General features: G+C 29.8%; 2 protein-coding genes across 2 annotated transcripts in view; one reads left to right on the top strand and one right to left on the bottom strand.

The window, feature by feature from the left end:
- Nucleotides 1-1,570: 1,570 nt before the first annotated feature.
- LOC106101880 lies at nucleotides 1,571-4,815 on the top strand. Its single transcript, XM_013281234.1, has 3 exons — nucleotides 1,571-1,722; nucleotides 2,749-3,121; nucleotides 4,322-4,815. The coding sequence occupies exons 2-3, from the start codon at nucleotides 2,752-2,754 to the stop codon at nucleotides 4,414-4,416; spliced, it is 465 nt and encodes a 154-aa protein (XP_013136688.1). The 5' UTR covers nucleotides 1,571-1,722; nucleotides 2,749-2,751; the 3' UTR covers nucleotides 4,417-4,815.
- Nucleotides 4,816-10,191: 5,376 nt separating this feature from the next.
- Nucleotides 10,192-14,320, bottom strand: part of LOC106101794 (cyclin-T1) — a 12,561-nt gene continuing 8,432 nt past the window's right edge. Inside the window, exon 7 of the mRNA XM_013281130.1 lies at nucleotides 10,192-10,318. Within this exon, the coding sequence (XP_013136584.1) occupies nucleotides 10,192-10,318 (127 nt within the window). The remainder of the gene's footprint in view (nucleotides 10,319-14,320) is intronic.

Below are 14,320 nucleotides of genomic sequence, written 5' to 3'. Positions count from 1 at the left end.
GTCTAATGGAAAGACAAAATATATTAAGTTATTGAGGTTTTAAGTTATCAAGGGTCTGTTATAGAGGTTTTGGGCTTTGGTAGGAAGGGAACATATTATTTTTTGAAGTTATAGAGGTTTTTAAGTTACCGAGCTTTATGTTATCGCGGTTCTACAGTAGTTGTATATTGCTTTTTATATTTTTTTATTCTTTTTTATTAGTTAACGTAAGCAATCATGGACGTGGATATGGATAGCCTTAGCAAATTGGAGGAAATGTTAAAAACAGTCGATGGTGATAAAACTCCATCAACAAAAGAGTTGCTAGAGATGCTTGAACAATCGGAGATGGAAGAAGAAATGAAAGAGAACCTAAGAGCTATGCTATCAGGGAACGTGCCCCAACTCTTCGGAGGCTACGGCAGTGGAACATACCTCGGGATCATGTTTGTTCTTATCATCTTCGCTGTACTATGTAAGTGTAGCAGATATAACGCGCACATCTTTGACTAATCGCACATTTGTTTAGTCGCGCTGACACCTATTATCTTATATGTGCGCAAACTTTTTTAGTTGTGCAACTAAACAGTTGAAGGCTGTAAAACAATCGACAATCGTAACCAGTTGTGGGATAGTTTAGTCAAAAGTGTGCGCCCGCTCTAAACGTGATTATCGATGTTCGTCTTTATAACTAACAGGCGGTTAACTACACATTAGCAATGGGGAATTTAAAAAAATCAATCACTTTTATTATTATTCGATTTGTAGATGAGTATAAGGTGGAACCAATGAATAGAGCTAACAGCACATCTGACCTTTTTTAAACGTGGAGAAATGCCTTCGCATGTCATCCTTGTGGGCACTAGAGTGGTTATGTCGGGCTTGTACCGAGTAAAACCCCACGATGACCTCTTGCCATACATCAGGAACACGGGAACGTTCTCGCACTCTACCGAACACATTTTACGCTGGCGTTAATTTACTTTTGAAATAATTGTTAATATTGTATGTTTTTTACATACTACATGGTACATGAAATTGTGACGTCATTCTTAAGCTTTCGGTAAACTTATTGCTTGATTTATATTTGAATATAAATCAGATATATCGTTCAATTCTACTTTGTTTATTTGTAGTTTAAGTAATGCCATATATAAAATTGTAAAGTTTTAAAAATTTATCTTAAAATTAAATAGGTTAAGTTCGATTTATGTTATCAAAGTTAAATGTAGCTTACATAACATTGATAACGACTTAAATCGTTGAGGACACGTAGCCTGCAGCCGCGTAAACAATTTTTGTTGATAATTGTTAATCATTCCCCAATTACGTGTGTTGAAAGAAACTACAATTCCTATTGCTATTTAAGATAAAAAAGAAAAAACTGATTGTTTTTAGGATGCGTGTTTAGGTTACTACAGAACTTGTCATTTGAATAGAATTTCTCACTAAAAAAATCTATTTTTCATTACGTATTTTTCTAACGATAGTTTTTTTTTGCGTTACATATATTTAATGTATTATATTATATCTGTATGTTTAAGTCAATTATTTTTGTGTTGTTAAAAACATGATATTCAGCTTTTATCACATGAATTGTATAAAAATCGTATTTGATAGCAAGTTTATCAATTGACATGTATACGTAATGAAATCGACCGCGATATTGTTGCATAGTGGTGATAAATCAGTGTCCTTCGCTAAACGAAACAGTTTATCTAAAGGTGCTCGCTAAGTAACGTGGTGAGTTGATATATTCTAATTATTAATTAGTGAAAAAAAAATATTAAAGTGCTTTTTTTATTAATAGTTTTAAATTAAGTGCAGTGTCTAAATAATATGCTAAAGGTTCTAATCTAAAGTGTGAATGGATATTTTTAAAATTTCTTAATTCCATCTTTTTGAGACAAAGATCTACTAGCTTTCGCCCGCGACTCCGTCCGCGTGGAATTAAAAAAAACGAAATGAGTAGCCTATGTATTCTTCCAGACTGTCCTCTACATCTATACCAAATTTCATCGAAATCCGGCCAGTTGTTTAGGCTACAAATTCTAACAAACATCCATCCGTCTAAACTTTTGCATTTATAATATTAGTATGAAGTATGATGGAATCGAAATCACATATCTTAAAAACTCAAAACGCGTTCATATTTTTTTGTAGTGATTTTTTTTTAAGTTAATATTTTTTTTTATTAATAATACGTATTCTGTCCCTCCAATCAGTGTTATCAATTAATTTCCTTTAGTTCTGATTATTATCTTATTCACCTGTTTGTTAAAACGCAATCTTATCTAATAATTTGGATTAACTACCTACTTTACTAATGTTACTAACTACAAAATCTAAATATCAAAGATACATTGAAATAATTTAGGGTAAAAACGAGTAAATTATCATCAAGTCTCTTCTCTATCAATTTTCATTGCTATAATAAATATTTTTATTGTTACAAAATTATAACATTTATTTTCTTAACTCAGTATATCATACCTCATACTAATATTATAAATGCGAAAGTTTAGATAGATGGATGTTTGTTAGAGTTTGTAGTCTTAGCGGCTGAACGGATTTCAATGAAATTAGTATAGTAGTAGAGGACTCACTTTTCTTTTAATTTCACGCGGACGGAGTCGGGTCCGAAGCTAGTAATATTTATACATTAGTCACTGAGTCAACTCTAGTATCTACTTATAGCATAATTGCATTACTTTTTTACTCTAAAATTAAAATAAAAGCAACATTTAAATTTAATTTTTTTCATCAAAGAAAATGGCGGAACAACCAGGAGGTATAGGCTCTCAGATCGGTAAAGCAATCACTAACAAGCTGTCGGAGTCTCTACAGAATATGGACGTGTTAGGATTACTCCAAAATATCATAGCAATGACTCCAGAGGACGAGGAATCCGAGGAAATAAGAGAGAAATTACAAGGTGTTATGAAACAATATAACGAAATGGCTGAAGATGAGAAAGTTTTGTTCGCGGATCAATTGAAAGAAGCGTTAGCAACAAAAATGAAGATGAAATTGGATAATACTCCGTTTGATCTGAGCGGAGTGGATGCGGCGATCAGTCGCGCTATTTATGTACAAGTGGTATTGTACGGGCTTGCCGCGTTGTTTTTATTAATACTTATTGGTATGTCTATTTTATTAAATACTAGCTGTTCCCATGCGACTTCATCGGCATGAAATTGTGAAAAAATCATTTTATTGTTTACATGTGTCAAATTATCAATTGCAAATGTCAAAATTACATGACATACTGACAACCTTGCTACCTAGATGTTGGCAGCTACTTATGGTCTCTTTCCCACATTAGGGTTTTTATCCAAAATATGTACCCCGTAAGTTTAATGGCGTGAAAATATATAGCCTAAAGCATGACGTGAGTGTAGGGCTTTATGTTGAAAAAAAAAGTATTCAAAAACATGCTGTAATTGCTAACAGCATAAGCAACAATGAAGTGAGTGTTTACGCTTTATTATAATAGTATAGATAGTATAGATTGCTAAAGTTATAATGGTGTAAAGTAACTGTAGAACATACCACACAAATTGTATTCATTGTACTGGCGTCTATTTCTTGACATAACAGCATACCTAATTTTATTCCCTTTCCACCCTTTTCTTAAGAGGAAAGGATGGGGAGGAAAAGCGGATATGACGGTTGAGGAGACGCATGAGAAGGAGAAATGCCCTCTATATGTGCGTCTCCTCCTCCGTCATTAAGGGTAGGCAACGCATCTGCAATTGCGGATGTTTATGGGCAGCGGTCGCTTTCCATTTCGGTGGATTCAGGTGGCCTTAGCTCGTTTGCCACCTTATATTATAAAAAAAAATACAATCTGCAGTCGAAAGTAGGATTAATTTTTTTCATGATGTTTGTATTGTAAGTAGGTTTAATTTGTATCTAGTACGTATTAGAATTATACAAAGGGGTAAATCTTTAAGCATCAAGGATCTATTTTTCTAAAATGTTTAATGAAGCGGTAGTTGCTAGTAAATAATTTTGACTTTGTGATTGTGAAAATTTCAGCCTTTATATTATAAACACTTTGTAATGCATAATTAATTTTATGTTGAGTAACGACAGACATTTCAGACTTTTATTTACATATATCTATTGTGTTTACAGAAAAAATATTTTAATACTTATAGCGTAAAAAATGGTGATAGTTCATTGTTGCAACGGTTAAGAATTACTAATTTCAATTTTGATTTTTTTTTTTTAAAAAACTAAATTCTATTCATTAATATTCATCACGAATTAACTTCGCCGGTAAAATTAATATTTAAATTTCTAATAATAACTAAATAAATGTTTTTTTTTATTACAGTATTCTTCGGCTACAAGCTGTATAAATCAATAAAAGACAAAGAAATAAAACGAGAGGAAAAGAAGAAAGCTAAGCAAATGAAAAAGAAGAAATAAGGATATTTTTACAACCGACGATTAAGTTACTGAAGTTAAGTTAGGAAACGACACCTTGCCTGAAATATTATGTACGGATTCTGATATTTGTATGTCACCGGTAAATTTCTAATCCCGCCCGTTTGTAATTTGTCTAGCACATTGATTTCATCCTAAATTCGACACTTTGTAAATATTTATCATTTACGATACGTTTAGATTTAAAGTTTCGCTACAATTCATCCGCCGCCAAAAAATAACTAAAACCGTAGCGCAACATAGGCAAATTACAAATAGGATGAATTTGCGATATGCCGGTGACTACCAATTATAACGATTGCTTATTTACTTACATATACAAAAATCTTTATTTTTTTATACTTTAGTTATTATTGCTTTTTCCTGTTACAAAAACATATTTGGAAAAATTAAAACTGCTCTTTCCATAATATTTCACGCAAATATTTAATTTGACTGAATTTTATTAAAAAAAAATCAATAAAAACAAAACAAAAACCTATTTTTTTAAAGTAATTGTTTTATTTGTACAAGAGAGTTGTAAGAGATTTATTTTTTTGATAATAGTTTTGTCCACGTAAATTTGACGTTTTTACATCTTAGCATAATTTACTATAAGGTCTGCAAGGATTTTTGTTTATTAATTTCAACATGACAATTATATTACCCAATATTTTTATTCGTATTGTATAAAAAGTATAAAATCTATCTTATTAGTATTTGTAAAAACTGCACAAAATCTTGTAAGAACATATTCCATATTTTAATTCTGTGTAAATTTAGTAAGAATGTATAAACAGGAGGCCAAATAATTATTTAATAATTTATTTTTGTTACGTTTATAGTGGTGTTTCAATTACATTCCTATTTAGAAGTCGATGTTTTGTTTGAAATATATTTACGTTTTTTAAAGTTTAACTTATGTTTTAATTCCCTTAACATTTCATTCTGATAGCGACACTAGCGCCATAATGGTGTTGCCATAAAAAGTACACGAACTTTTAAATATTTTGGTTCTAAAATCAAGTAATTCCTCGTCACAGACTCACAGTTCTCACAATTATAATTTTGCAGTTGAAATGATCAAAGTTCGTAATATTTTTGAGTAAATTAAAATAGATTTCAATTAAAACACAAACATCAGAAAGAATGCTTTTATTTCATTACAAACTATATTTACAACAAGTCAACATTCTCCCCGCTGATTTTCTAGAAAAATAAATTCAGAACGAATATCTTTGGGAATTTCTTCGCAAACGGGCCAAGGCTGGCTGGCGGGCATCCGATATACGCAAGGCTTGAGCACACTATGTATTATACTATTCAAACTTTATAACAGCTCGGTGGGCTCTGTTGATTGAGAATTGCGAGCAGACATAAAGTTTGTCAGTAAAGCCGTCCCAACACTCCGTAACTTCATAACTTTAAATGATTTCTTCATACCTAATATATATTTCTTAATAATTTCCAGTAGATATTTGTCAAGACTATGTGGTCGATAATTAAATATACAACATTAGGCCTTACTTTACATATGCGATCACTTTCATATTTGGAACTGAAAAAACCATATCTTTTCTACGTCTTAAATAGTTTTAACGTAAATTATAAAACATTGTTACTATAAATTGTCGAAACTCAGTGCGAAGACAACCTGAATAAGATTTAAAAATTTCCTACTTAATTGTATAGACAAAAAATTAATCACACTCCACCGAAACTAAGTTGTAACAACTTGCGGTGTATTTAAGTAAAACTAACATAAAAAGCTAACTTTAATGTTTTAAGTAGTTAACAGAAAAATTTTAGATAAATTCACTTTAAATTTTAATAAAATATATAGGGATACCATATTCGTACGTATGGTAATTTGGTCACTTAGAAACCTTATCAAGCCTAACTTTTCGAAAATAGGACAAGACTCATCAAATTCCCGTATAGAAAATTGATCTCGTAACTGCCACATTGATTCAATTTAGCCTTCAGAGTTCCTAAAGCCAGCCTTCAGCGCATATTTAGTGAAAAATCTTGAAAGGTCTACCATGACCGAAAGGTCTGTTTTTAAATGGCTTCAGTAGAAATAGCTTAGCTAGAGATGGCTTCGGTAGTAACCGACTAATTTTCTCCAACCAATTCAGCTTTGGGTATTCAAAGTGGCAGTAACTCGATAAGTGTATATAACGGGGTAAATTTTAAAATGGGGACAGTTTTCTTATATGCATTCAGGATTACATAACAAACCTCCTACTCTAGACGAAGCCTGCAAAGCTCGTTTATATTCCTATACTAGTCATTTTCATCTCGAATTATTTACTCTCAAGTCAGAACACTTTTACATACTAATCCAAACTCATATCTTGCATGTAGAAAAAAAAAACAATATAACCACGCAGTGAATTTCTGTAAGTCCATATTATAAAGAGGAAAGACTTGAATTTTTGTATGTATTGAAATAAGTTACAAACTAATGGACTGATATCAAACATTCTTTCACTATTAAAAAGCTACGTTATCGCTGAATGACAGGCTATGTTTTTTACAATTTTTAGTTTCACGTGGACAAAGTCGCGAGAGATAGCTAGTCGCTATAAAAATAATATAAAAAATAGTCTAACTAATAGACTAAAATCTAGGTTTTAAGGTTGCCATTTCGTTATCTTATTTTAATATTGTAATTTCAATTAAAAGGGTTTTAAATATTTTTAATTCTACATACAAGACATTTTTTTAAAAGATAAGCAAATATATAAATTCGGTATTGAAGAATATGACTTCGATGCATATATAGAAACTTGTAAAATATATTTTTTATAATACTCGCGATAAATGCATATTAATTCGTTAATTACTATTTTAATTTAGATTATTGTAATTTTTATGCAAAAGTTGTAACAAATATTAAATGTTGATTATCAACATATAAAATCGTGTAGAACAAGGAAAAGTATAGGGTGGGCAAGTAAATTTTAAAAAATGTGAATGTTACTAAAAATATGTGAATTTTTATATCGAAAGCAAAAAAGACCTACTAAATCCAATGTTTTGAAACAAAAAATCGCTTAAAACCGGTAAAAAAATTTTTTTTTTAGAAATATATTTTTGACATACAACCTTTTTACACCTGACATTGAATTCACATATCACAATTGAATTAAGAAACTTGGCCGACATACACCGTTCTGTTACACTGACTACGTTCTGAAAAATGACGGCAAAAAACCACTTTTTCTGCCACCTTTTAAAGTTATCCGTTAAAAAAGATTATAAAGGAAGTTTTAAAAAACATGAGGAATTTAGCTAATGTTTTAAATCTTTTTACAAAATATATACAATCTTAACCTAACCTAAATAACAAAAAGTAACGAACTCCTACCGGACAACCTATTTAAAAAAAAACTTAAAAAGAAAAAACTACGCATTTTTTTCACCACAGAGAATATTTTTGATTCTTACAATTTCGCCATCCATCAAATTACACATTAAATTTGTTCATCGATCACTTAACATTTTTTACTGCTATTTTTTTTATTATTTTTTTAAACACCTAACTAGTCGTCATGAATCATAAGAATCGGTCACTAAGTTAGAATTTTTTCCCGACAAATTGTAATAAACAATACTAAGGTGTAGTCCCGTTAACACTTATGTATGATTAGAATTAAAAAAAAAAATTAGAACACTATCGACAAAAAAATCTAAATCACGTGTGTTAAAATTCATTATTACTTAGCGTTCATTATTAAATAAATATCTTCAAACTGACACAAACAATGACAAAACCAATTTTTTTTATCAATAAATTAGTTACAAATTGCCATTTGTAGTCAGAATTGTCACTGAAATTAACTATTTTTTTAATTAAAAATTATATTGAAGCTACTAAAAAAAAAGTATAACTACAGATTAAAAATACAATCATTTCGTTTATACACTTTTGGCGCGAAAGGATTTCTGAAACATACTATTATCCTAACGCGCCCAAAAACCACAGATAACATAATCCATACAAATGCGAGTGGCCATCAAAATAGAGAATCGAAGAGCAATTTTTTTATTTTTTTAAACATATTTTTTTTAATCGCCCATGATACTCTAAGAATTGATAGACCATAAATCAATATTTAACCTACAAAACTCCTATTTGTATTCTAAACAAAATCTCTAACTAATACAGTTCATATTCTTAGCGATATAATTTGTTTTCGTCAAAAAATTGACTTTTCCACAGATTAGTATGTTACGCTTGATATAATATAGTCATAGCTTAAGCACTTTAGTGTTGCCAGTCAGTGACTAAATTAAATACCAAAACATTTTTAAAATGTTGCTAGTTTATTCCGTACGGTACGATTTTGGCTCGATATTTACCTTAAGAATATTAACAATTTATACATAAACTTATTTTTAAGTCGGTTTATTGTTGGTGCTAAATAAAACTTACTTATGAATAAAGGGATATCGTGTTAACAATGTAATCAGTCTGCAAGCTAATTAGTATAAAATTTGGTGCTAGGCAAGTATGTAAACGGTTTAGTTACTGTATATAAGACATAGAAAAAAGCTATTCCACCCACACTATCAAACATTTCGTAGAAACAAGTTTTTTTATATTTTTTTTAGCTTTGTTTCTGAATATCTATTATATTATAGGTTATGTTACATGAATGGTCAAAAGCCTTTATATATTTAGAATATTTATATATCACATGAAATAACGGCATTGAAATTACAAGTCTATAACTAAATTTGTACTGTTTAACGTAAAATTTGGTATTTCGAGTATATATTTTGAAGATTTTGTTATAAATTCACAAATAAGTCTGCTAATACATACTGTAATTTAAAAAAAAAGGTGAAACCTTCATATCCATAAGGATTTTTTTTCACTAATTATAAAGGGCGTATATTTGATTTTTTTTACATTTTATTGTCAGGATACGTGCTATATAATTTGAATTACCATATTCAACGGTTGAAGATAGTAAATTAATCATTAAGGTCTAAATGTGTAACATTTGATATAAATGCCCAATACATTTCAAGCCAAATTTGATTTTTTTTATTTTTTTATTTACATTGATTAGCAATAAATTTCGAACGTATATTTACAAAATGTTCCATTATTATGACATTTAAATATTATCAAATCGGTTTAATCTTATTTCTTGACGTCTATATTTTTAAAATGTAAAAAGAAAAAATGTTAGTGGTTTACAAAAGCATGGTTTATGAAGCCATTGGGGGTCAAATAATTGTTTTTTTAGAATCTTTACATTGTGACACAGCCTTTACTATTTGTGAAAAAAAAACACATAATTCAAAACTATAAGCTTGACTAGGATCGTATTGATTTAGAGAGGGGAACGAAGATTATAAAATCGAAGTGATTTATTAGCATAAAAATAGCTAGAAAAAACATGCTTCGATTTTAAATCACTTATAAATTAGTTTCTATATTAATTAGTAATAAATATTGCTTAAACGTTGATATAAGTCCCCCCTCTCCTAGCCACGCTCAGTCAAACCCTGATATGACACAACAGAGAACCCAAAGCCTCCGTAAGGGTGCACTAACCACCCATAGAGATGTTACAGATCGAATATACTATCATAATCTAATAATACACAAAATATTGACTATATCCATTCTCTCATACTTTTAAGCAAGCATCTTAATTTCGATATAATCTATAATACCTCTATGGACATAACAAGCGAGCCAAAACCGTCCGTTTGACGAAGGAAAGAAAAAAATGTGAGGAAAAAAAATAGATTACACTACACTAGTGAGGTCCGTAAGTTGTTGTGGAGGAACGGCGACACACGTAGCGCTACGGCGGCGGGGGGAGTGCGGGGCGGGGCGTCACTTGCCCGCGTGCCCGTTCCCCAGCGCTGGCTCGACCACCTGCAATACGAGCGACGTGTGAGCGCGCAGCCGTGTGTCGTCGTTCCCAATGAGGCTGGAATTACTCACGCAAGGCGGGGGCTTTGTTTTTTTTTTTAATATACAGACCGAAGCTACTGGCCATTAACAAAAAAAAATACATTTTTTAAACATAAAAAATAATAAAACTACTGGCCATTCACAAATTTAAAAAGTTAACCACCGCCACGCGTTCTTTATTTACATTCACAGCTCAGATTGGTTGGTTCAAATTAGGATTTTTTTTAAATCAATCCGAACTGCAAAGTTAACCCGCCACCATTGCCAAGCGAACTCCCAGCGATTAAAGTGAATGTGATTGGATTAAACCGCCCATTCCGAATTTGAATGTTAGATTTTGTTTTTTTTTTTAAGTCGCTTTAAAAGTAGTCTAGCCCCAAAGGTCACGATATACACAGCTGCGCGCAAGCTATCATTTAGCTGTTGGAATATACACAATTATATCAAATAAAATACTGGCAACATACAAAATAAAAACACCATGTTTCTCGTGAAACATAACAGCTAAACAGTAGCAAATGTATAAAAAATCAGGGATGTACACAGACCATGTTAAACAGTAATGATAAAGCCACGTTCACACATGCAAAAACTCAAAAAAAATACCATAATTTCTTACTAAAGCATCATCTAACTGAAATCGGTGTATCACCTTTTATAATCTCAGTTTACTAAACAATGTACATTAAAAGCATTTCATATATTTTACACAGAAATATAGTCTATATTAAAGTATATGGAAGAAAAAAAATGTTTATAAATTTATAGATTTTATTATAACAATTTATACTATCAACTAATTATTTAAAAAAAAATGTATAGTCAAGTTCATTCTAGGACAAATTCCTGTAAATTTGTGTACAAGGGTAAGAAACAAACCGCGGATTCACACTGCCGAATAACTATTCTAAAAAATATCCCTTCTACAAAATCATACTTTTTTTTGGTAGTGGAAATTCACGGTTATATGAAAAATACTACATAACTACAATGAAACCAGACTTTTCTAATATTCTCATATCCTCCATTCACAAAGGTACAAAGTTTTCAAAAATGTTGCATTAAATTTGCATGAAAAAAATGTGTGACCATATTTTTTTGTTATTAAAAAATCAAAGCTACTGTAATTGAAAAAAATAGAAAGAAAAATTTTACACGAGTTCAAAGTAAAACAGGATGTACTTTTTAAATGAAAAAAATTACAAATTGAGGAAATTGGTTTTCAAACGAAATAACTAATATCAACACAAAATGGGTAACATTTAATTTAGAAAAAAAAACTGTACTAAAAATTTTAAAAAAATAAAACTATAGAAATTGTTCTGTTATGTACACAACTCACACAATAATCTCAATTATTACAATTACACAATTTACATAAAAAAATACATCATCTACTTAAACTATTGAAAAACAGGAATATGTTAATATAACATCCTCTAATACATTAAGTACTTTTTCTAGGTAAATATATCTAAAAATAACTAGTGCCTATTTGCAATTTACACTATAGAGTAAAATGGTAACAAAAATGGCACCATTGTAAAATTACGTTTTACAAAGTGAATATAGTATTTACATTATGATTTACTCACGTCTACATTCGGTGCCAAATATATTTAAATACATAGATCGATGTTAAGTTTCAACAAAACACATTGTACCCTAAGTTATATTTAGACACTGTTTAGTTAAACACTTACAAAGAGTACAAGCAAAATTTATACTAATATTGGCTTATACTCAGTTTATTCCCAAGTTTAACTTTATACTGCGTTCATTTGTAAGGCGGTTATTAACTCTTAGACCGCCTTTGATCAAAATAGACGTCAATCTTGTGTTTTAACACAACATGCCACCACATTGTTTTATTATTCATTGGTTAAAATCGGATTTACCTATACATATTTCAATAACACCATAATTTACCAATAAAAAAATAGTAAAAAAATAAGTCGACAGTTTTTTTTTTAATTTTTTGGAAGTCCATTTTCCACTGTGCTAACACCTATCTATGTATTTAAATCCATAACTAAATCACCTACATCACAAGCACATTGCAAACGACAACAGACGATTAATTTATAATCAGCCCAATAATAAGGAACACACATCACAACACCCTGTATACATTTTTTACTACACCTTTGAGCAAGCAACAACTTAAGCGATACGAGTCTTAAAAATGAGTCTATTTATAAATTAAAGCTGATATGGTAATGTGTTCAGTGGTTTTTTGATGAACTTAAACAATTATAAAACATTAATTCCGCATTTTCGCAAAAAAAAATCAACAAAAGATCATGTCGTTGGGTGAAAGTCTATGTTTTAAGCGCCATTAGGTTAAATATTCAGGACAGCCAGTCTTCATTTTTAGAAAAAAAAAAATGCAAATCCTGGAAATAATTTCAATTGAAAGATTTTCAGACCGGTTCTATATTACAATTACTATAATTCTGCATACTTCATTATTTATTTCATATTTAAAATTCTGAATATGAGTCAATATCGCGTAAAATGGCAGTTAAAACAAATAGCCTGTCACCCGTCGATATATTCTTGACTGCTTACATTTTTAAATGTTATATAGATTTAATTAAATATTTGCATTTATATTGATTTCAAAATATAAATAGTGCATTTTTTTAAATTTTATAACTCACATGTATGTTAAAATAAAAATAATATACCTATTCATATATTTTCAGATAAAATTCCCGCTCTATGAAAGCCGCATTATATAAATTTTGATTACAAAATAGTTCTATACATAATAGTGTATATTCCGATATATAAATATGTTCTGATATCTTAATATAATAATGATATACTAATAGAAATTTCAGAATAGATGTATTTATATTTAATTCATGTATTTTATATGACAATGTATTAATGGAAACTATGAAACTTTAAAAACTCGATATTAAAGTAAATTTTAAAATAAATGGCATTTTAGGACTGAAGTTCAGAAATTGGAAAAATCTTTATTATTAAGTATTTCCTGTTTCAGATGTTGTTTATTAATATTTCGAAGACTTTGAAAATTAAGAAAATTTAGTAGAAAGTTGAAGTGTTTATGTTAGAATTATTTGGTCATGTTATTATTTAAAGAAAAAATAAATGGAATGTACGCGAATTCTAAATTAAATAATGGACGACTAAAGCTTAATAAATAGACACTTATATACATTAAGAATTTGTACATTAGTAAGACGGTTTCATAGCTCTAATATTAAATAACACCGCGACATTTTAATCGAGATATGAAGCAACTTTAATAAGTCATGTAAATGCTATATGTATTTCTTATATATTTTATATACAATTTCCAACTTTTATAACAAAAGACAGGAACCAACTTTACATTTTTCAAATATGACTGATTTAATTATAATATAGATTTAATATTAGAATATTACAACAATGGTAAATATATGTATATCTACATAGAAAAACGTGGTGATACTAAACACGATACTCTCTATTAAGACCGCTATACAACGCGTATAAAAATAACATTTAGTCAATATGTATATAAGACAATAAAATTTTACAAACTTGAGCCGAGCTCTTAATGATTTTTTAAATACTTTCTTGTAATTTTTTTTCTTATCCCTGTGTAATTTTATGTAAAAGTCCAATAAAGAAAACTATTAAAACAGTCTTTAGAAGCGATTTCAGTGTAAAATTTAACCACCTTAGTCAATATTAATATCGGATTGCACAAATGGAAGCAGTTAAGGTGTTTACACACTAAACGGTTTTAGCCTCGAATAATATTTGTTCAGACCGAATCGACGATAGGATAGACTTAGTCACTTGTAGTTAATTAGTGAGAACTTGGCCTTTGCTGAGAATAATATAAAACTACTGTATTTGTACCATTAGACAGGTACATTAAATATTTAAGCTATTGGTTAAGTATGAGACTACTCCGGCGGCGGCGGCGGCACGGGCGGC

The sequence above is a fragment of the Papilio polytes genome, unplaced genomic scaffold, assembly GCF_000836215.1.
Source record: "Papilio polytes unplaced genomic scaffold, Ppol_1.0 DF823935.1, whole genome shotgun sequence".
NCBI classification, from domain to species: Eukaryota; Metazoa; Arthropoda; class Insecta; order Lepidoptera; family Papilionidae; genus Papilio; species Papilio polytes.
This window is presented reverse-complemented; position numbering and strand designations above follow the sequence as displayed.